This window comes from Saimiri boliviensis, chromosome 20 (genome assembly GCF_048565385.1).
Source record: "Saimiri boliviensis isolate mSaiBol1 chromosome 20, mSaiBol1.pri, whole genome shotgun sequence".
Lineage (NCBI taxonomy): Eukaryota > Metazoa > Chordata > Mammalia > Primates > Cebidae > Saimiri > Saimiri boliviensis.
The window spans coordinates 31,345,577-31,369,370 of record NC_133468.1 but is presented as its reverse complement, the minus strand read 5'-3'; the positions used below and the strand labels follow the sequence as shown (position 1 = coordinate 31,369,370).

The 23,794-nt window shown below is 43.1% G+C and overlaps 1 protein-coding gene across 1 annotated transcript; it reads left to right on the top strand.

Moving 5' to 3' along the window:
• Positions 1 to 1,696: 1,696 nt before the first annotated feature.
• Positions 1,697 to 23,518, top strand: ZCWPW1 (zinc finger CW-type and PWWP domain containing 1). Its single transcript, XM_039460379.2, has 16 exons — positions 1,697 to 5,079; positions 5,826 to 6,076; positions 6,530 to 6,608; positions 7,472 to 7,589; positions 7,895 to 8,046; positions 8,241 to 8,363; positions 14,372 to 14,488; positions 15,207 to 15,327; positions 16,900 to 16,975; positions 17,399 to 17,503; positions 18,953 to 19,036; positions 20,103 to 20,169; positions 20,577 to 20,668; positions 21,464 to 21,524; positions 22,008 to 22,142; positions 22,670 to 23,518. Exons 1-16 carry the CDS (start codon positions 5,055 to 5,057, stop codon positions 22,981 to 22,983), a joined length of 1,920 nt encoding a protein of 639 aa, XP_039316313.1. The 5' UTR covers positions 1,697 to 5,054; the 3' UTR covers positions 22,984 to 23,518.
• The last annotated feature ends 276 nt before the right edge of the window (positions 23,519 to 23,794 follow it).

Below are 23,794 nucleotides of genomic sequence, written 5' to 3'. Positions count from 1 at the left end.
TCGGCCTCCCAAAGTGCTGGGATTACAGGTGTGAGCCACTGCGCCCGTCCAAAAGTTTACATTTTTACGTTGGTCAGAATACTCTCTTTTATTTAAAAAATTTAGGCCGGGTGTAGTTTACATGGAGTTAGTTTACATGTAGTTTACATGCCTGTAATTCCAGTACTTCAGGAGGCTGAGGTGGGCGGATCATGAGGTCAGGAGATTGAGACCATCCTGACCAACATTGTGAAACCCATCCCTACTAAAAATATAAAAATTAGCTGGGCATGGTGGCACGTGCCTGTAATTCCACCTACTCGGGAGACTGAGGCAGAGGAATCGCTTGAATCCGGGAGGTGGAGGTTTCAGTGAACCAACATCTTGCCACTGTACTCCAACCTGGCAACAGAGCAAGACTCCATCTTAAAAAAAAAAAAAAAGAATTTAAAATATTTTTTGAAGTGGTAACATTTGTGTGTTTTAAAATGCCAAAGATACAGGAGGGAGTACACCAAAAGCTTCCTTTCACTCTCATCTACCCAGTTCTTCCCAGAAGCATTTTGATCTGTTTTTTCTCTTCTAGAGAGTTTATGATTAACAAGTGTATTATATTAGACACATATTCTTAAAAACTAAATATTGTCATCTGACACACAATAATTTTCACTCTGCTTTTCTCACTTAGCATAGCTCTTGTAATTTAGACTGTGACTTCTTGTGATCTTTTTTGGAATTTTAAAGTCTGGGAGAAGATAAATTTGTCATTTTTGGTCAAATTAATATTCCTTTTACAGCTTAATTTTATCCAGGCTTTTTTTTTTTTTAATGGAGTTTGGCTTTTGTTGCCCATGCTAGACTGCAATGGAGTGATCTCGCCTCCCTGCTACCTCCGCCTCCCGGGTTCAAGCAGTTCTCCTGCCTCACCCTCCCAAGTATCTGGGATTACAGGCACCTGTCACCATGCTTGACTAACTTTTTGTATTTTTAGTAGAGATGGGGTTTCACTGTGTTGGCCAGGCTGCTCTCAAACTCCTGATCTCACCTGCTTTGACCTCCCAAAGTGCTAGTATTACAGGTGTGAGCCATTGTGCCTGGCCAATTTTATCTAGTCTTTACCGTCTAGTTAGGATTATAATAAAGGAGATTAATTTGCTTGAGTGTTTTCTCCCCAAAATTCCAACTTGCCTTTTTTTCTGGCGCAAGTGTGTTTGGGGATTGGTGATGATGAGTTAAAATGGAAACAGTGAGAAAATGTGCTCCTTAATAAAAAGGAAACAGTTGCTTCAGAACAGCACATCTGAATTATTCACACTTGTGGAAGTAAGAAAGGGAAGAGAAAAATGCTAAAGGATAATTTAAAAATATTTCACATTTAACTATGCTGTGGCCACACTGCCAAAACCTCAGTACTCTTTAAGTTTATCTTATGGTCTAGAGAGAGGAACCCCATACTTTGAAGAAGTTGGCCATTTAAGGTTTTAAAATTTTCTGATTCTTAAAAGGGAAGTGTATATGAACCAAATGATAAATTTTTTTGAGACGGAGTTTCGCTCTTGTTGCCCAGGCTGGAGTGCAATGGCGCGATCTCGGCTCACCGCAACCTCCGCCTCCTGGGTTCAGGCAATTCTCCTGCCTCAGCCTCCTGAGTGGCTGGGATTACAGGCACACGCCACCATGCCCAGCTAGTTTTTAGTATTTTTAGTAGAGACGAGGTTTCACCATGTTGACCAGGATGGTCTCGATCTCTTGACCTCGTGATCTACCCGCCTCGGCCTCCCAAAGTGCTGGGATTACAGGCTTGAGCCACCGCGCCCGGCCCAAATGATTATTTTATGCTGCTTTCCTATCTCTTTATAGTGGGAGATCACAGATTTAGAACAATAAGTTTCGGTTGCAGGGCTTTCAAACTGCTCAAAACCAACAGCCAGAAACAAGATCACTGAGTAGAATAGATATGTTATTAGTAGAATTGAGAGGCAAAAGTCCTAGGTTCATCTAAGCTTAACAATATATATTAACACTGAGTCTTTGGGCAAATCACTTAACCTTTTTTTTTTTTTTTTTTTTTGAAATGGAGTCTTGCTCTGTAGCCCAGGCTGGAGTGTAGTGGTGCGATTTCAGTTCACTGCAACCTCTGCCTCCTGGGCCCCGGTTCAAGCAATTCTCCTACCTCAGCCTCCTAAGTAGCTGGGATTACAGGCACAAGCCACCATGCCCAGCTAATTTTTTTTTTTTTTTAAGACAGAGTCTTGCTTTGTCACGAGGTGCCAGGCTGGAGTGCAGTATTGCAGTCTTTGCTCACTGCAACCTCCACCTCCCGGATTCAAACAGTTCTCCTGCCTCAGCCTGCCAAGTAGCTGGGACTACAGGTTCGAGCCACCACGCCCAGCTAATTTTTATATTTTAGTGGAGACAGGGTTTCACTATGTTGGCCAGGATGATCTCGAGCTCTGGACCTCGTGATTCACCCACCTTGGCCACCGCAGCTGGCAATGTTTGTATTTTTTTTTTTTTTTTTTTTTTTTGAGACGGAGTTTCACCCTTGTTACCCAGGCTGGAGTGCAATGGCGCGATCTCGGCTCACCGCAACCTCCGCCTCCTGGGCTCAGGCAATTCTCCTGCCTCAGCCTCCTGAGTAGCTGGGATTACAGGCACGCGCCACCACGCCCAGCTAGTTTTTTTGTATTTTTAGTAGAGACGGGGTTTCACCATGTTGACCAGGATGGTCTCGATCTCTCGACCTCGTGATCCACCCGCCTCGGCCTCCCAAAGTGCTGGGATTACAGGCTTGAGCCACCGCGCCCGGCCAATGTTTGTATTTTTTAGTAGAGACAGGGTTTTACCATGTTGGCCAGGCTTGTCTTGAACTCCTGACCCATCTGCCTCAGCCTCCCAAAGTGCTGGGATTACAGGCATGAGCCACTGCTCCTGGCCCACTTAACCTCTCTTAGCATATTTTTTTTCCATCTGTAGAAAAGGGAGATGGGGCTTTATTATCCCTAAAGGTCTTCCCAGAGCTATAATGCTTTTTATAATGGTTATAAAAGTAAGAATGGTGTATATCACTTAAGCCTAAGAAAACTGGGTATAAGGGCTATAAGTAGTTGAGGTTAACATAAAATCAGACAGTTTTCTTCTGAAAGCTGGGTGGGCACAGAATACTATGCAGCTGTGTTAAAGATCAAGATCATGTATTTTGCAGCAACATAGATGGAGCTGGAGGCTGTTTTCCTAGGTGAATTAACATAAGAATAGAAAACCAAATACTGCATATTCTCACTTATAAGTGGGAGCTCAACATTGCATACACGTGGACACAAGGGGACACCAGACACTGGGGCCTACTTGAGGGTGGAGGGTGAGGACTGAAAAACTACCTATTGGGAACAATGCTCATTACCTGTGAGACAAAATTATCTCTGCCCTAAATCCCATGACATGCAATTTACCTGTGTAACAAAACTGCATATATAACCCTTGAATGTAAAATGAAGGTTGGAAAGAAAAATTTTTTTTAAAAGCTGTGTGGAAATAGTAGTGGGAAAGTATAAGTTAGAAAACAAAAATACTAGAATGTCTCCAGGGTGAGCCTTGGCACACTATTGAGTCACGAATAGCTTGTAGCTGTGTAGATCCTAATTCCTTCTGCCTGGTTCTTTTACCCCCAGAGTACCTGGAAATGTCATTTTCTATGTGCTTCAGTATAGGCTTGTAATATATGTTTTCTGTGTGTGCTGTGATAGCAAAATGGTGGTGAAGTACTGAATTAGACTATTAGGATGTCACATAGCCAGTTGTTAGCACAAACTTTGAAATCAGACAGGTTCTAATCCTGATTTTACTACTTATCAATGACTTAATATCTTACTCTCTTTAAGCCTGAATTTCTCCCAAGTGTAAAATGTTATCCACATCATAGATCTCTTGTGAGAATTAAATGGAATGCTACGTAAAGGGTAAAGAATATAGTCGGTGCTCAGTGTTAGCCATTACCATTAGTCACAGTGTCAGTAGTAATCAAGAAACATATTGATGTCGTGTGGAACATCTGTGAGTAGACTGCTGAAGATGAACTATGAATATCAAAGGCACTAATTTAATTTTTCATAAGGAAGAAGATGTTAAATTCTCTGGGAACCTGTGCTGGTTACCAGATATTTCTGAGCTGTGACTGGAGATTGGTAGAATCCAGTACATTGGAAAATTGATTGGACTGAGGATCTAAGAAAGGGAAAATAAACATCATAATGATGTTAAAAGTGGGGCTTCTCTATGCACAGAGACCTCTGAGTCAGGTCAGAGAATTACCAAATTATGTTTGTGTTTTAAGTGTTTAGGAGAGGCTTATGAAATGAAGCTATCCCTCTGAAGAAAACTGTCTTTAACTGCCAGGATTATTCATACCCTACCATCACTGCTCTGCTACTACCTATGCTTCTGGTACTACCACTACCATTTCTGCTGCCTGCATTATGTTGGACATGGTTCTAGACACATAAAACACTAAGGATTGCTGCTAATATTTATTTGTTTATTTTAAATTTTTGAGTCAGGGTCTCACTCTGTCACCCAGGCTGGGATGTAGGGGCATGATTTTGGCTTACTGCAGCCTCTGACTCCTGGGTTCATGTGATCCTCCCACTTTAGCCTCCAGAGTAGCTGGCACTACAGGTGCGTGCCATCACACTGGCTAATTTGTTTTATTTTTTGTAGAAATGGGATATCGCTGTATTGCCCAGGCTGGTCTTAAACTCCTGGGCTCAGGTGATCTGCCTGCCACAGCATCCGAAAGTGCCAGGATTACAGATGTGAGCTACCATACCCACTCTTGATTGCTGCTAATCTTTAAAACAGTAGCTCTCATTATTCCTTGGCATGTAATTTGTACCACAGAGGCATGTAATTGGCACCACAGAGGAGGTCAAGGATGCAGAAGCATAGTTCATGGGTCTAAAACAGAGGTTTCGACCTCAAGACGGAGAGAAGGGAGTTTAAAATCTTGTTTAATTAGAGTCTTAGCAGTTAATTTCTTTTTTCTAACAGAGGCACACAAAGTGTAGTTTCTAAGCTGAATGATGACAACATTGCAGAACAAAGGTGAGTCAAGAGTGAGGGACGTTCACTTTCTACATTTCTCTCATTTTTCTCCTTTTGGACATCCTTTCCACCAAAGGATGGTTCAGGTCCCATTATATTCTGTGCCCACTATGGTGAAATTACTACTCTGTTAGATGCCTTGAATGAAAGAAATATGACTTAAAAACAGTCCTGCTCGAGGAACGTTTGAATTCATAGGGAGAGAAAAGGCATCTAAATACCTATTATAAAGTTGAATGTGGTAAATGCCACCAGCTATGTGCAGAGTATTAAGGAAGCTCAGAAGAAAGATACACCTGGGAGGATCATTATAATTTTTATTGAGGAGATGGCATAAAAGCTGTGAATAATTTATAGATTTTGACTAGTTTTTTTTTTAAATTGCTCTTAATTTTCCATAACATTTTATCTAAAGTAAAAATGAGCAAATTATACAGTTTCACATTTGGATAATTCAGCTTCCTGCATGTTTATATTTATTACCTTTGACTTAGTAGTTCCCAAACCTGGAAGCATATCAGAATCAACTAGTCTTGTAAAATTCCAGATTGCTAGGCCTCTCATGTCAAACTACCTCATCAGCATCTCAGGGCTGGGGAGTGGAGTAGGCAGCAAGAAACCCAGGAATCTGAATTTGATAAAAGCTCTCTCCATATAATTCTGTTATGGCCATTCAAAGGGTAATGTTTGGCAATCTCTGTTAGATTGTTTGTTTCACAAATTCCACTTGATCACGTTTCTTTCAGAATGTGGAAAGGGACCAAAGAGAATCTTTGCCCCACCTGCACAAAAATCTTACAACCTGATACCTTTTAGCCCTAACTCACCCAAAAAGGAGACCCTGGGGATCAGTTCCCCAAAGACAGAGGCCAGGATAAGCCTGCCAAAGGCCAGGTTAAAGAAGGAGGAAAAAGCAACCACAAACAATGCTTCCAGCAGGGGCCAGGAAAAAAAAAGAAAGGCACAAAACAACAAGCAAGCAGAGAAGAAAGAAAAGGTATCAGTCACATTGGTGGGCTCTGGTAGGACATTTCCTCATCCCTGCCCCTGGCTCAGGTTAAATAAGCAGTCTTTTCACTTTGGGAAAATATACCCTGTAGTTTCAGCTTTGTATTCCTTTTGGAGGCTTCTATTTTTTTTTTTTTTCCTTAGAGGGGTCAAAAATGTTTTGATGAAAGAATTTAGCAGGAAATAATGAGATGAGGTGGGTTAGAGATGGGAGTAGAAGTGGACAGAGATGTTATACACTTTTCTCTTTCCTTTGACTCATTTATTCCCAGAAGATCTGGGATAGAGTACATGGCCTCTTTAGGTATGCTGACTGCATGCTTTCAGTCTTCCAGACTTTACTGCCTCATCTAAAGGAGGCTTCCCTCCTTTAGATGACTGTTCAGAGGGGAAAACCATGGACATATTAAGTGGTTTTCCTCCCCTACCCTTGTCTCTGCAGGAAAAATCAAGTCTTACCAATGCAGAATTTGAGGAGATTGTCCAGATTGTGCTGCAGAAGTCCCTTCAGGAGTGCTTGGGTATGGCATGTAATAAGAGAAAAAGGGTTTTAGTCAGGCAGAGTGACTGTTAGACCTGAGAGGGAGAGTTAAATCTTACAGCTTCTCTCTTTCTCTCCCATCTTCTAAGTAAGGTAATATTAGATGAGACTTCAACATATTCTAAAAATACTTTATCATCTATCAACAGGACTATAAACCACCTTAGATTAAAGGGTATATTCAGAATTTATATATAGTCTTACTGAAATTTTCAAACCATTATGGGGTTTTGTTGTTGTTTCTTTTGTTTACTTATTTTTTTTTTAGACAGATTAATGTTCTGTCACCTACGCTGGAGGGCAGTGGCGTGATCTTGGCTCACTGCAACCTCTGCCTTCTGGGTTCAAGAAATTCTCCTGCCTCAGCCTCTTGAGTAGCTGGGACTACAGGTGCATGCTGCCATGCCTGGCAATTTTTTTGTATTTTAGTAGAGATGGGGTTTCACCATATTGTCCAGTCTGGGCAAAAAATCCTGAGCTCTGGCAGTTCACCCTCTTGGCCACCCAAAGTGCTGGGATTATAGGCATGTGCCACCATGCCTGGCCCGTAATTTTTTTATGTACACAAAATTATTACCTGACCATCCTGGAATGAGGCATGCCAATCTGGAAAGGCTTACAAAAAGATATATATACATATATATATATACATATATATATATATATATATATATATTTGTAGTTTTTCCTGAACATTTAAATAGCTAAAGTTCTATGATATGACAGGAGGTCAAAGGTAGGCTCTTTCAGGCTGCAGGGAGAAGACACTTGAATGAAAATGGTTAGGGAATAATAGAATGGTTGTTTTATTGCTTCTCTGCTTATAGTATTTTGTTTTGGGAGGGATGGGATCTGGCCTTGATTTTGCAGAGACTTCTTGTGCCCAGCCCATAGTATCTACCCATTCAGACAAGGAGCCAGGAATTACTGCTTCTGCTACTGATACTGACAATGCTGATGGGTAAGTTTATCTCAGTGAGGCAAGGTGAACACAGAATGGACTACACATTGGTAAATCATGGTCAGTCAGTCTGTCTGTCTATCTTTTTGTCTTTCTGGTCATTTATCATATTTCTATAGATTTCTCTCAGCTCAGGAAACATACCTGTTTGCTTTGGGAAAAATAGGCAAGTATATTTATGAAATGACCTCAGGGGACTTACAGAGCCTAGGATTTGTCTGTCTTTTACTCTTGGGTTTTTTCCAAAGAAGGATTCTGCAGTTGCTTTCTTTTTGCCTTTCATTAAAATAAAATCTCATTTTCAGAGAGGAGGTACCACATACTCAAGAGATTTCAGTGTCTTGGGAAGGTGAAGCTGTCCCTGAGATAAGGACATCTAAGCTTGGCCAACCAGATCCTGCACCCTCTGAGAAGAAATCCAGTAGACTCTCTTTAAGCAAAAGAAAGAAGGAAGCTGGTAAGTACAGCTTTGAAGCCTGGCTCAAGTACTTGCTCCAGGAAATTAGGGAATGGGACCATAGGCAGGCTGAGAATTTTCAGCCCAAGGCTTGAAACTGTTAGGCTGTGATTCTTCCTTCTATCACTGAGTTTACTATCCACAAATATTGCCTTCTTCATCTCCCCACCCCATGTTTTCTTTTTTCTTCCCAGGACATGAGAAAGTAGAGAAAACTCAAAGTGGACATGAGCTCAGACAGAAAGACCAACTAAAGAAAACAGTTCAGGATCATTCCCAGATCAGGGACCAGCAAAAAGGAGAGATAAGTGGTTTTGGTGAGTTCAGCTGGTTTGGAAAACCTACTTGGCCTGAAAACTTGAGATAGAGCAGAGAGGCAGGGTTAGAATGTTAGAGAAAACTCTGCAAATTACATATATATATATATATATATATATATATATATATATATATATTTTTTTTTTTTTTTTTTTTTTTTTTTTGAGGTGTAGTCTTGCTCTGTCACCAGGCTGGAGTGCAGTGGCACAATCTTGGCTCACTGCAACTTCCGTCTCCCAGGTTCAAGCGATTCCCCTGCCTCAGCCTCCCGAGTAGCTGGGAATACATGCGCATGCCACCACTCCTGGCTAATGTTTTGTATTTCAGTAGAGATGGGGTTTCATCATGGCCAGGATGTTCTCGATCTCCTGACCTTGTGATCTACCCCCGTCAGCCTCCCAAAGTGCTGGGATCACAGGTGTGAGCCACCACACCCAGCCCCAAGTGTAATTTATCTCTCACAGCTGCTTGTTGGAAAATATGCTGCTAAAAGAATTATTTCATTCATTCAGTCATTTATTCACATAATCCATAGTTGTTGGGTCCCTGCTATGTACAAACCATTGTAGATGTTTCCCAGGAAGAAAATGAAGACATGGTCAGAAAGGTAATAGAAAAATCAGGAATGGTATCACAGATGCCAGGGGAGAAGAGATGCCAGGTAGTCCAGGTCAATAAACCATTCCTGTTGTTATAATAAAGAAAGAAAGAGGGATGCTCAGCCATGTCAAATGCCATCATAAAGAAGTCAAAGAGGATAAACATAAGCTCAAGGATATCACAGAGGAGGCTGCTAGAGGTTTGGTTATTACCGAAAGGGTTGGTAAACATGAATGGCAGCTTATAGCTGGTTGAGGAGTAAACACTTTTTCAATTAGTTTAAGAGGGAGAAAATAGTAGATAAAAAAGAATGGGTGCAGAGTTGAGGGAGGGCTTATTTTATAACTTTAAAAGAGAGAGACTTGAGCATATTTACATGCTGAGGGAAAATTATAGAGCGCACGAGATTGAAGAGATGGGAGTGGAAAGAGTTTCAGAGGATTTATTCATCATCCTTAGCCTTCAAGACTAGATGGAGGCATGGTAAGGATAGATATGAATTCATTTATTCCTTTTTTTTTTTGAGATGGAGTTTCGCTCTTGTTACCCAGGCTGGAGTGCAATGGCACGATCTCGGCTCACCGCAACCTCTGCCTGCTGAGCTCAAGCAATTCTCCTGCCTCAGCCTCCTGAGTAGCTGGGATTACAGGTGTGCGCCACCATACCCAGCTAATTTTTGTTATTTTAGTAGAGACGGGGTTTGACCATGTTGACCAGGGTGGTCTCGATCTCTTGACCTCGTGATCCACCCGCCTCAGCCTCCCAAAGGGCTGGGATTATAGGTGTGAGCCACCGCGCCCAGCCCTGAATTCATTTATTCTTTTAACAACAGTTACTAGTGCCTTATATTTTGTGCCGAGTGTTGCACCAGAGGCTAAAATACAGTGGGCAACAAAACTGTCAACACTTCCTTCAGAGAATTTATAGGTTTAATGTATTAGATAATAAATATATTACATGAAATAACTAAAGTGATAATGGGAAATTTTATGACAAGAAATAAAATAGATCATAAAATATATTAGTATGTTCAAAAATACCAAGGTAGGAGGATCACTTGAGGCCAGGAGTTTGAGGCCAGCTTGGGCAACACAGTGAGACCCTCATTGATACAAGAAAAAAAAAAAAATAACCAGGCTTATGCAGGCATCAAACAAGGTAGTCCAGGTCAATAAGCCATTCCTCTTGTTATAATAACATGGTAACATAAGGCACTGAGGTATAAGTCTAATTTAAACAACCAGGTGGTCTGGAGTTCAAACTACCCCAAGGGAGTTTTCTTTTTAGGTAGAGTCAAAAAGGAAACTAAAAGGTTTTTCTTTTGGTTTTCTGTGACTGTATAAACTCAGATGTGCTTGTTGAGAACTTTTGGGATACTGCAGACGCCACTGACCTGATCTCTGGTTAGCTCAAGTAAACTGGTGTCATTAGGTTTGTGTTGCTCTTAGAATTACTGCAAGGGGCTGGGCACAGTGGCTCTCGCCTGTAATCCTAGCACTTTGGGAGGCTGAGGTAGGAAGCTTACTTGAAGCCAGGATCCAAGTTTAGCCTGAGTAACATAGTGAGACCCCCGTCTCTATAAAAAAGAAAAAAAAAGTGAATTTATATTTTTAAAAATTGGAAAAAAAAAAAAACCTGCATGGACTAGATCTTAGGCAGGCAGATGGGGTTTCATCCTCTAGGTGGTGCTTGTGAGGTGAATTGTGATTGTGGATTTATCAGCCTCCTGCTATAAATAAACCGTTCTTTCCATTTCTTATAGTTACCAAGGAGAGGTGAGTGCTCCTGCAGCAGGAAGGAGTATTTGAATACAATTTGCATGAAGTGCAGGGAAGGAAAAGAGCAGAGTATCATAAGAAGAAGTAAGATTGGGCCAGTCAGGGAGTGCATTTCTAAGGAAAGGGTATTTCACTTGAAACCTGAAGGCAGAATAGAAGTTATCCAAGTGAAGAAAAAGTTTTTGGTAGAGTAAAGTGTGGCAGGTTCCAGATACTAAAAGAAGGCTAGTGTGATTGCAGAGTTCAGAGAGCAAAGGGAGGCAAGGTGGGAAAGTGGCTCTGGATGACTGGAAAGGAGGAGGCAATGGCTAGGTCAAAGACCGTGTACAGAGTGAACATGTCCTAAGTGCAGTGGGAAGTCATTGGTGGGTTTTAACTAGGGAAGTGACATCTTCAAATTATTGTTTTAAAAGGAGTCTTTGGTGATTAATTGGAGATGGAGTATGAGAAGACAAGAATAGACCAGTTAAGAAGTTAATAGGAGGATTAGGTATTTTGGTGGCTTCAATTAGGATGATAGCTGAGCACGGTGGTTTACACCTATAATCCAAGCACTCTGGGAGGCAGAGGCAGGAAGATCACTTGAGCCCAGGAGTTTGAGGATGCAGTGAGTTATGTTCATACCACATCACTCCTGCCTGGGTAGTGGAGCAAGACCCTATGTCAAAAAAAAAGTAAATATTAAAAAAAGATAAAATGGATTAGGATGATGAAAGTAGAGAAAGAGAAAAGTGGATGGTTTTAAGGTATGTTTTGGAGGTAAAATTGTTAGAAGTTGGAAATGAATCGGATATTGGAAGGCTGGAGATAGGGAGGATATGTCAAGGATGATTGGTTTCTGGCTTGAATAGTTAAGTGAAAGAAAATGGGAAAGAGTAGAGGAAGAACAAATTTGTGGGATAAGATCAAGCATTCAAGTTTGGGTACATTTAGGCTTGAGATCCTTGTGAGACATCCAGATGAGATGTCAAGAACAAAATGGCTTAGGAATCGGGAGCCCAGAAAAGAGGCTGTAAGTAAACAGCTGTGTGCTGTCAGATATGAAAATGGATTTCAAAGCCATGGGAATGGGTGAGCTTGCCTCAGAAAAAAGTGTATTATGGGGAGAGAAGGCCCATGACTGGGCTTTGGTACCCCTGACATTTAGATATTGAAGAACAAGGGGAACCCAGCAAAGGAGACTCGGGGGAAGCTGCCAGAAAATGGTGGGGAGGGTGGCAGGAGAATGAGACATCACAGAACCTAGGAAGCTAGTGTTTCAAGAATGAGTGGTCAAGTGAAATCCTCTTAACGTGTGTCTGTGACATCAGTCTTCATTATAATAGAGCCACATCTGGGCATCAAACACAGTTTTCCAGAGCACATTACCTGTTCCTTTAGGTTACTTGAAAGGAAACTTTTTCAAAAAAGTACAGTGCTCCTATCAAAAATATCATTCCAAGCCATAAATTTCCAGTTCCATATCATTGTAGTGATTTTTTCCTACTCATTTTCTTATGAATACTCATTGCTTTAACAGCTAATAATTTGTATTATTGATCTATATTAATTTATATGATTCCTGGCCTCTCTTCCTACTCTTTTTTTTCTAGTCTTGCTAGGTCACCTCTGTAAACATCCAAAATTGTCATTGGCAACTGTCATTTAAGACTAACACATTATTCCCAACCAGTACTTTGTTCTTCAAGATAAGGTAATTGAGGCTGGGTGTGGTGGCTCACCCCTGTAATCCCAGCACTTTGGCAGGCTGAGGAGGGTGGATAGCTTGAGCCCAGGAGTTCAAAATTAGTCTTGGCAGCATGGTGAAACCCCACCTCTATCAATAAATACAAAAACTTCACTGATAGTATGGTGGTGCATGCCTGTAGTCCCAGCTACTTGGGAGGCTGAAGTGGGAGGATCACTTGAACCTGGGAAGTGGAGGTTGCCGTGACTCGAGATTGTGCCACTGCACTTCAGCTTGGGCAACAGAGTGAGACGGTGTCTCAAAAAAAAAAAAAAAAAAAGTAGTTTCGAAAGTTCTCTCTTACATGTGATATTTTGAAAGGAACCATATGCAAATCAGCTTCTTTTCTGAGGGATGATTTTGGAAGGATGGGATTAGGGGCCGTCCCTTATGATCAGGTATTTAAGGTAAAATTTGGCAGTGGGAGAGAGTGAACTTACTAGAGAAATATATTGGTTGATAATGTTAAATAGGGAATATATAGTGATACCTATATGTCTGTTATGTGATTTTTCTCTCTCAACTCAATTGCTTGAGTGTAGGCTCAGAAAAGGTGGAGAGAGGGTTCATACCAGTTGGTGTTTTGCTATCTGGGTGCGAGGAAGGGCTGTGGGAAAGGGAGCTGAAGGTGTCTACAAGAGAATCCAAGTACGTGTCAAGTAATCAAACCTGGCTGGAACAGAGGGAAGAATGGAAATTGCTTCCAGATGGAAAGGATGGTGGGGGCAGTTGGTTGGAGAGCTAGATAAAATGCAAGTTGCTGTAGGAGTCTTTGAGCAAGTGAGGTGGAAGGATGGGGCATTTTTGTAGTGAGGATGTTTGGATAAGTGGCTCAGAGGGTGTGCAGTTCCTGTAGATGACTGGGTGGAGCACGCGGGAAGTGGAGAGGAGAAGACTGAATCAGATGCCAGCATCTCCACAAGGGATATGAGAGGCAGGTATAGTCCCATGGCATAGACGTCAAAGGAGGAGGGGTTTTTATAAGAGTTGGGGAGTAGTAGCAATGGGAATAATGATAATGCTGGCCCACTTTCAGTCTCGAGAGACATGGGGAGTGTGAGAGGAACAGACTCCACTTACAGGGCTGCAGGTCAGGGTGGTTTGGGTGGGGTAGTGTCGTTAGTGGGTCTCCAGGATTCAAAAGGAGATAGAAGTTCAGAGATGAGGTTGAGGATATGTGGACTTTTGTTGCTCAAGTCAGTGGAGTTTCCAAGACCACAATGGAAGAATTTCGGTGGGAGAGAAGAGAGGCTGAGGGACATTAGTCAGCTTAGGAGAGGTGGAGGTTTGGAAGGTAATGGATAAAAGGAAGGCTTGGCCTTTGAGCAGGGCCCAAAGTTAATAGATGATGGAGAAGTGATAGGCTTAATCTGTGTCTTTTGGAGAAGAGTGAACTCAGACACTGTTGGTCCTAGAGGTTGCAACTTGGTGATTTGGTGACAGGTAAATCAGTTGAGACTTGGATAAGAACTCTGGATGTTGTGCACAAAAGAGATGCTGGTTAGCCCTTCAGAAGAACTCAGTAGTGTTATGCCAGCAGAGAACAAGGCACTAACTACCTGGAAAGATGCCAGGCAGCTTTCTAATTTAAGAACTGTCAATACAAGAAACATTCTTTTCAGCCTTACGGTGAGGAAACATGGTAGCCTAGTACAGGAAAAAGATCAAGACATGAGACTTGAGTTCTAAGTTCAGCTCTATCACCATGTTAGCTGATCCTTAGCAAGCCAGTTACCTTTTTGAGCCTTGGTTTCCCACTTATAAGTCAGGGATCGGGCTGGTTGATCTCTTATGTAGCTCTATATGTGATTTTGGGAGTTGGGACAGTTATGCTGATTTTAGTTGAATTAAAGAAGGAAGAGCATATTTTTAAGTCTCTTATTTCATTTTTCCCTTCTCACAGATCAATGTCTGGTTTGGGTCCAGTGTTCCTTCCCAAACTGTGGGAAATGGAGACGGCTGTGTGGGAATGTTGACCCCTCAGTTCTCCCAGATAATTGGTCCTGTGACCAGAACACAGGTAGAAAAGACTGGAAATGTTTTCGTTCAGGTTTTATTGTTCCTCCTTTTCTTTCTCTGAACTTATTTAGATTAAATACTACTTAAATACAGTTAACACTCAGTGGGTCCTTGTAGTGCTTGGGAGAGAGGAAGGAGCTGCCTGTCATATGGAGATGAATTTGGGCAGAAAAGTCTGGAGGAAGACGCCCTGCAAAATGATCTTGGGAGGAGCCTGGAATCTAAATGTATGAGCATTGGTCTGCCCTTGTCAATCCTGATTACAATAATTGGTATTGGGTTGGTGGATAGGGAGGGATATAGGATATATGGGGGAAAACAGATGAGAGAGATCTGGTATGCTTAGAATTCTAGGATGTTTGAAACTAGTTGGAAGAGATGTTGATGATCCAGTCCAGCCCAATTATTTTACAGATGAGAAAACAGAGTCTTAGAGAATTATCTCATGGTGCTCCATAGATGGGAGCATAGTCAGACACACAGGGGTGTGAGCAGGAGCGTGGAATTTCTTTCTATAGAGTATGAGGAGGCAGCACTCCTACTTCCACTGGTTCCAGCTGCATTTTTCCATGGGTCTTTATTCTTCTTCCTCCATGCTGATCCCCCAGGTGCCCTTTTGGTCCCACCTGTGGCATATATCAATTTCCTTCCTGTCCTCATCCAGCTCTTTCTCCTAATGAGTCTCTTCCTGTTCCTTTATTCTTGCTGTCTTTTGGCAGATATGGAGTATAATCGCTGTGATATTCCTGAGGAGACCTGGACGGGGCTTGAGAGTGATGTGGCCTATGCCTCCTACGTTCCAGGATCCATCATTTGGGCCAAGCAATACGGTTACCCCTGGTATGGCACTATGACGTAGAGCATCCCTCACAAACTTGGGAGAGGTAGATTCAAGCAGGGAGGGAAGGAAATGGAAACATCTGTAATTGAAATGGTTCTGGCCTTAGAGCAGGGGGTGGGAGAAAAGATAAAGTACCAAGCCTGGAGGCTTTGAAAGAGAGTGTTTTCTGGAGATTTCCGCATGGAGGTGATAGCTCCCTATAAAAAGGGTCTGATAGTGCTACCCCAACTGGTAGAAAGAAGAGGGTGTAGCCGGGCACGGTGGCTCAAGCCTGTAATCCCAGCACTTTGGGAGGCCGAAGCGGGTGGATCACGAGGTCGAGAGATCGAGACCATCCTGGTCAACATGGTGAAACCCCGTCCCTACTAAAAATACAAAAAATTAGCTGGGCATGGTGGCATGTGCCTGTAATCCCAGCTACTCAGGAGGCTGAGGCAGGAGAATTGCCTGAACCCAGGAAGCGGAGGTTGCGGTGAGCCGAGATCGCGCCATTGCACTCCAGCCTGGGTAACAAGAGCGAAACTCCGTCTCAAAAAAAAAAAAGAAAGAAAGAAAGAAAGAAGAGGGTGGATATGAGGCATTTAAAAATACTGAGAATGGCCGGGCATGGTGGCTCATGCCTGTAATCCCAGCACTTTAGGAGGCCAAAGTGGGCAGATCACCTAAGCCTAGGAGTTTGAGACCAGCCTGGCCAACGTGGTGAGATCCTGTCTCTATTAAAAATGCAAAAATTAGCCAGGCGTGGTGGCACACGCCTGTAGTCCCAGCTACTCAGGATGCCAAGGCAGGAGAATCACTTGAACCCAGGAGGCAGAGGTTGCAGTGAGCCAAGATTGTATCATTGCCCTTCAACCTGGGTGACAGAGTGAGTCCCCATCTCAAAAATAAATAAAAATCAAAATATTGATATTGAGAGATACAAAGTAAAGATAACAAGGAAAAGTGGGACAGTTTCTTCTTTGGAGATGTGCCTAGTCAAAGATTTTGTTCTTAGGATTGTGGGATGGTTCAGAAGGATAAGATACCTTCACTAGGTATATTCTGCGCTCCTGTGTGCATCAGTGGAAGTCCTTCCTCATCTGAGTCATTCAGTAGTGACCACCAGATGGGGCTGATGGGATGGGAATCTATTTTTTGGATCTTTTTTTTTTTTTTTTTTGCAAAGCTTACTGCTGGCTGAATGAAGTGGCTTAAGCTTGTAATCCCAGCACTTTGGGAGGCTGAGGTGGGAGGATTGGTTGAGCCCAGGAGTTTGAGATAAGTCCTGGCTGTATAGTGGAACCCCCCCATCTCTGCAAAAAATAAAATAAACAGCTGGCTGTGGTGGCACACATTCCTGTAGTCCCAGCTATTCAGGAGGCTGAGGTGGAAGGATCACTGGAGCCTGGGATATCGAAGCTGCAATGAGGCATGGTTGCAATACTGCACTCCAGCCTGGGCAACAGAGACCCTATCTCAGAAAAAAAAACCAAAAACGTACTGCTCTTTTCTGTGCATGTACATTGATGAGGTTGTGTTCTGTTCATCTAACCCCTTCTCTTCTGTACCCTACACCCAACTACCTTCTCCAGGTGGCCAGGCATGATAGAATCTGATCCTGACTTGGGGGAATATTTTCTTTTTACTTCCCATCTTGATTCACTGCCGGTGAGTTTCCTGGCTCAGGGTTAGAGGAGCTCAGACCAAAGTAATGAACAAATCCATCCTCACAGATGTACAGATTAGAGACATAGACATAGCCAGCAGACACAAGTGAAAACACTTTACGGGGATGACAAACACAGAGATAAGTACTCACACATACAGTAGAAACAAACTTGTGTCTAATTAAATATTTATCCACTGTCAGGGGATTAGTGGTTTTGACAAATATGCTTTGGCTAGGATTCTTGAGGTTAGAATGGAAAAACAATTGGAATGAGGGTAGGGTAGATGAGTCAGGCTTCGAGGGTGCATGTGAGGCCCAGCACCTCCTTCTGGGTGAATTCCCATTCTCCCTGTCTGTTCTGGCTAGAGGAGAAAAACAGAGAGCAGGACAGGAGGCCATAACAGGACCGTCTTTTATTTCAGTCTAAGTACCATGTGACATTTTTTGGAGAAACAGTTTCTCGTGCATGGATCCCAGTCAACATGCTGAAGAACTTCCAGGAGCTGTCCCTGGAGCCATCAGGCATGGTAAGCACATCTTGGGATTCTGTTGTGATACAGAGAACTGGAAAATGAAATCTTCCTTTTATTAAACCTGATTTTCTCCCAGGTTAAGTCATGTTGGGAGAAAGTTCCATGTCTGACCAGGTGTGCCAAGGGTGAGATAATTCATGAAGGACCCTTCTTGCTCCTAGGATTGCAGTAGGGCAATGAATTTTTTCAGTCCCCTTCCCTGCCTGCAGACTGGGGGCCATTCTGAAGATGAGGTTTTTCTGCAGTTTAGCCAAAAAGGTGTGTCAGAAATAAGGGCACAGATTAACTCAGGATTTCTCAGTCTCAGCACTATTGGTGTTTCAGGCGAGATAATTTTTGGTTGTGGAGGGCTGTCCTGTGCCTCATGGGATGTTTAGCAACATCCCTAGGCTCTAGAGGCATCTAACCAGCAGCAGCCCCCACCTCCACCCTCTGCCCCCTGCCCCCTGCCCCGGTTCTAACAACCAAAAAATTACCTCTGGTAATTGCCAGGTGCCTTCTTAGGGGCAGTCTACCCGGTTGAGAACCATTGGATTACCAAAATCCTGTTTCCTCCTTGTAGTCACTTTGGGTTTGACCAGCCTTGCAAATGAGCAGAGGCCTGGTAACTCATAGGCCTTAGAAAATCAAGCTGTGAATATTCAGTCAAACAGCTGGATCTAAAGAAACTTGTCAGAAACTTCAAAGTGAAATCACCTGAGTTCCTATAATCCTCTTTTCAAATTTCTATGGGATTCACTTCGGAGATGACACCAAAATGTTCGTTGAAAATATTGCTAGGGCCAGGTGTTATGCCTCACACCTATAATTCCAGCACGTTGGGAGGCCGAGGTGGGCAGATCGCCTGAGCTCAGTAGTTCGAGACCACCCTGGGCAACAATTGAAACCCTATCTCTACTAAAATACAAAAAATTTGCTGGGCATGGTGGTGTGTGCCTGTAGGCCCAGTGGGAGGCTGAGACACAAGAAATGCTTGAAATGGAGGTGGAGGTTGCAGTGAGCTGAGATCGCACCACTGCACTCCAGCCTGGGTGACAGAGTGAAACTGTTAAAAAAAAAATATATATATATATATATATATATATATATATATATAGAGAGAGAGAGAGAGAGAGAGAGAGAGAGACAGACAGAGAGAATGCATGCGCATGCTAGAAATTGGTGATATATATATATATATATAGAGAGAGAGAGAGAGAGAGCGCGCACGCGCATGTGTGCACGCTAGGAATTGGTAAGAGGTTTATTAGATGGAAGTGGGGGAGATTATGTCTGATCCAAAAAGATTAAGAATAGGAGTATCATATCAATACTAGGAACTGGAAATAAATGTTACAGTTGAAGATAATGTCAGATAGGTAGCACTATGCTGGGGTCACTTCTCTAATATTTATTAATGACTTTAAGTCAGTGTTTATCATTGGCTGTAATCTTCCATTTCAGAAAAAGCACAGAAACAAGGACTGCAGCCAGAAACTGGAGGTGGCCCTGATGATGGCTCAAGAGGCAGAACAGATCAGCATTCAGGTGGGAGAGTGTTCAGACCACACCCATTCCTTTCCCTACTCTTGGACAAGTGGGATTCTCCCTCAATCCAGACAAGGATGGTTTGTGGTAGGGGGCATCTGACCTCCATATTTCATTTCAGGTTTCAGATATAAGTGCCCTAACCTCTCTTTTCTGTGGAGTCAGTTTTTATGCTCAAATTTTGTTGGTTGGGGTGGAATGGAGAATAAAAAACACTGAAATTAGGGCAGGCATGGTGTCTCACACCTGTAATCCCAGCATTCTGGGATGCTGAGATGGGCAGATCACCTGAGGTTGGGAGTTTGAGACCAGCCTGACCAACATGGAGAAACCTTGTCTCTACTAAAAATACAAAAAAATTAGCCGGCTTGGTAGCACATGTCTGTAATCCCAGCTACTCAGTAAGCTGAGGCAGGAGAATTGCTTGAACCTGGGAGGCATAGGTTGTGGTGAGCTGAGATCATGCTGTTGTACTCCAGCCTGGGCAACAAGAGCAAAACTCCATCTCAAAAAAAAAAAAAAAGCGACATTTTCCCCTCCCAGTTTTTCTTATTTGTTGCATTAGAAACAAACTAGAAATAGAGATTATGATTAATTAATCTCCATAAAAGGTCAGATAAGCCTAATGTGTAATTTTAAGTGAAAATGGTATGGAAAATGAGGGCTGGGGTGTGGGGCTCACCCCTGTAACCCTAACACTTTGAGAGGCTGAGGTGGGTGTATCCATTGAGTCCAGGAGTTTAAGACCAGCCTAGACAACATAGCAAAACCCTGTCTCTACAAAAAATAGATAAATTAGCCAGGCATAGTGGCACATGCCTGCAATCCCAGCTACTTGGGAGGCTAAGGCAGGAGGATCATGAGCCTGGGTTGGGGAGGTTGCAGTGAGTGAAGATTGTATCACTGCATTCCAGCCTGGGTGACAGAGCAAGACACTGTCCCCCCCAAAAAAAATTGGTATCAAAAATGAATCAGAATTTCATCATAACTAAATTCCAGAAGACAGAAGGCAAAAACTGCCCCTGAAAGGGTAGTGGATGATGCTTTTGTTTCTTGGTTCCTTCAGGAACGGGTTAACTTGTTTGGTTTCTGGAGCCGATTCAATGGATCTAACAGTAATGGGGAAAGAAAAGGTAGGATAAGTGGAGGCTAAGGACTGGAGAGGGAGGGGAGGGATTCCTTCATGAGGGCAGCAGCCCATGTTTTTCTTTATTTTATATTCTCTATCATCGGGCTAATTCTGGGTACTTGAATAGGAGGCTCTTCTGAAGGTTATAGACCCAGTATCCAGGATAGATGGGCAGATGAGTGGAGAGAGGAATGGGAGAAATGGGATAGGGAAGGAAGAGTGTGTGTTGAATAGTGATGGACTTTGAAAAGGGTGGAAGTGTGATAATCTGGGATCACATTTTATGGAGAAAATACCACTTGGACACAAAAGGCACAGTTAGAAGACAGATTCTCTGGGATCAGCTTAATTCACTCACTGCTTTATGGTAGGAATTACTAAGCTAGCCTTTCCTTCCTTTTCCTGTTCTAGACTTACAGCTCTCTGGGTTCAACAGCCCAGGATCCTGCTTGGACAAAACGGAGGAGGAGGAGGAAGAGTTAGAAAAGGAGGGAAAGCAAATGGTAAGATTAGCTTTATTTTTATAGGATGGAGTTTTGCCAGGTTGCCCAGGCTGGTCTCAAACTCCTGGGCTTAAGCAATCTTCCCACCTTGGCCTCCCAAAGTGCTGAGATTATAGGCATGAGCCATTGCACTTGGCCAAGATTAGCTTTAAAAATGGTTTAGAGAAGGATCTTGGGGTTTCCTTTTAGAAGATTCCTGTAAGGATCTCTTTAGCATGGACTTATATTTACTAAGGAGGTATCCTGTCCCTGTCTCAAGGGAGCCCCAATTGTCAGATGTTTGAGGGTTTCTAGGTCTCGTCTTTCTTCTTTATTCTCTAATTTCCCACATCTCTAGGAACTGCTTTCTTGAGTGTCATTTCAGTTCCTACTGTATTTATTTGACTGTTCTGGGAGCAATTCAGAGAATAGCAGTTGTTTTTTTCCACTCCTTTTTCCCTACATGGACATGGAGGATTTTTATTCACTTGTTTTCTTAGCGTCTGTTTTCCAGGTATAGGAAATATATATTTTTCACTTTCTCTTCTAATTTTTAATTAAGCAATTCTTATCATACCTATGGCCTAGTTTTATTTCATTTTTTCGTGCCTAAAGCCTTGCATTGATGAATACCAACAGACTGGGAAAGTGACCACACATTTTTCTCTGTATTGCCATAAATATAAACGATATCAGGCTCACAGAACCTATTTTGATTCCCCAAAGGTCACCTGTTATTCTGTAGCATCCTTCTTTGTTAAAAACAGTTAGAGGCCTTAATTTATGATTTTTTTAAACTTTCTTTTCCATCCTCAGGACCCAGCTTTGCCCAGTTGCAACCAAGTCAAAACACAGACCAAAAAATCCAAGCCAAGAGGTAAGCAGGCCAGCAGGAAATGAGGCACGTCCTACAGTTAAGGCAGGGAAATGGTAGAGAGAGAGTCTGCATGTAGCTGGACCTCACTTCCTGTCTCAGTGTCACTGAGAAAACAGGCAAGACTCACCTGTAGTGTCAGTGGGGAGCTGGAGCCCCCTTGCTTTTCTGTACTGAATTATAAAATCTGAGGTGAAAGATGGAAGGTTTTAAGTTCTTAGCCAAGAAGGATGTCCTCCTGGAGAAGGCAGACCCTGAGGAGAACTATAAAGAGAAGATCCGTGGGGTAAAAGAAAAAAAGAGAATTGGGGGGAAAATATGTCGAAAAAGAGCCAGAGGCCACCAGAACTCAGTAGATTGAGACTGAGCATAAGATGTGGGGCAGGGCAGAGACTCAATGTGGGGAGTCCATCTGCCCCTGCCGAGCTGTCATTTAGAGGGAAATAAACACGTTTTCCTCATGCCTGGGGCATGGGGTTGATGCAGGCACGGCAGGTGGTCGAGGCAGGATACTGCAGAGGAAGATAATGAAGAGATCTCTGGGCAGGAAATCCACAGCTCCTCCTGCACCCAGAATGGAAAGGAGAGAAGGCCAAGGAAATTCAGATTCTGACCAGCCAGGTAAGGCTCAAGGCCTGGGAAAAACTAAGGGGAATGAGGTGCATGCCAGCATCTTCCTTCCCTGAATCATTTCTTAATCATTCTACAGCTTTTCATTACTTTACAGAACAAATGAAAATTAGAATGAAAGGGCGTCTCAGACTGCACCCAGCACACACTATAGAAACAGAATGGTTCCTGATTTGATTTGGCCCAGGGGCAGTAGAGTGGTAGAAGAGAAGTAACCTTTATTCAGTATTGCCAAGGGCTGGCTAAAGAGATACTCCCATGTCTGTTCAATAGCTCTTACTGGATACTTCCATTTTAGACATCAGAAAACTAAGGATTGTAAAAGTGCATAAGGCTGGTGTCTCGCAGAATGTGGACAGCTTGAATCTCCTTCTGACCCCAAGGTTCATGTTCTTTATACTGAGAAAGGTCATCTTTTCCAGAGATTTCTTGGAAATAGAGATATAGGAGTTGGACTTATAAAAGGTAAGGATAAGCTGACCTAATAGGACTCTCAGCTTTGTCACCTTCTCATTTAGGCCCTAAGAAAAAATTTAAAGCTCCCCAGAGCAAGGCTTTGGCAGCCAGCTTTTCAGAGGGAAAAGAAGTTAGAACAGTGCCAAAGGACCTGAGCCCATCAGCACATGAGGGCCTCACTGCAAAAGAAGAGCCCAGACCCCTGCAACCCCTGACCCAGAAGGCTGGAAGTGTCTCCCTTGACGATGAAACCTCCAGTGACCTGGACTTGGAGCAACTCATGGAAGATGTTGGGAGTGAGCTGGGTCAGAGTGGGGAGCTGCAGCGCAGCGACAGTGATGGCGAGGACTTCCCTGTGGCCCTGTTTGGGAAGTAGTTGGTGCTCCTGTACTCCCTCCTGTTCTCCCTTCTCTGGGGTGCAGGAGGGAGAAGTTGCTAAGTGCTGGGGGTGCTCGTTGTCTATGAGGTTCAGTGTGTTGCGTAGTTTCTGTGTTAATAAAGCAGGTTACAGTCAGCTGGTTTGGCTGGTCTCTTAACTGTCCCCTGTTGGCTGCTCCCCCTCCTCAGTGTCACTGTGGCACATTACCGCTTCTGGTGGGAGCCTGTACAGTGTAGGCATCTGGGGAAGGCAGTGAGACCTGAGTCCTGGAGTCCTGGCAGGACATCGAAAAGGGCAGATCTGGTTTCAAATCCAGGCTTGGCTCCTTACTAGCTACCTCTGTGGCCTGGGGAAAAGCATGTTCACCATCCTAATTCTACTCTTCATCTTCCAGCAAGTGCATCCTCTACCTTATAGGGTTGTGAGTGGTGTCAAATGAGGTGATGTACTCGTTGTCATCGTAGGGAAGACTGATCAGATTCAAGGGCAGGCTTTGTGTTTGGGCTGGCTACCAGCGTTTGGAGACTCATGTTCCCTGGCCTGAGGAGGTCACTGAAAAAAGTATTGGAGGAAGGGTCTTGGATGTGAGTTATCTGTTAGAGTTCATTTTCGGTGGGAGGGACAGGAGTTGAAGGTGATGTCAATTTTCTCCTTACATATATTCAGGCAAGTTTTGGGAGTACTTTTAGTTTTATGGGCAAGGGCTGGGAAGGTAAAGAGGGAGCTGGAGTAGATGGCTCTGTTTCTGTCAGAGCCTCTAAGTCATCTCTGTGGCCTTGGTTATTGTTGGAAGCTGTGACCCTTCCTG

Coding starts and splice junctions, on each gene's coding strand:
- ZCWPW1 (XM_039460379.2), top strand. CDS start 5,055: ATGATGACAACATTGCAGAACAAAG. Junction 6,609..7,471: donor GTCCCTTCAGGAGTGCTTGG/GTATGGCATGTA, acceptor TTGTTTTGGGAG/GGATGGGATCTGGCCTTGAT. Junction 22,143..22,669: donor TTCAGATTCTGACCAGCCAG/GTAAGGCTCAAG, acceptor CTTCTCATTTAG/GCCCTAAGAAAAAATTTAAA.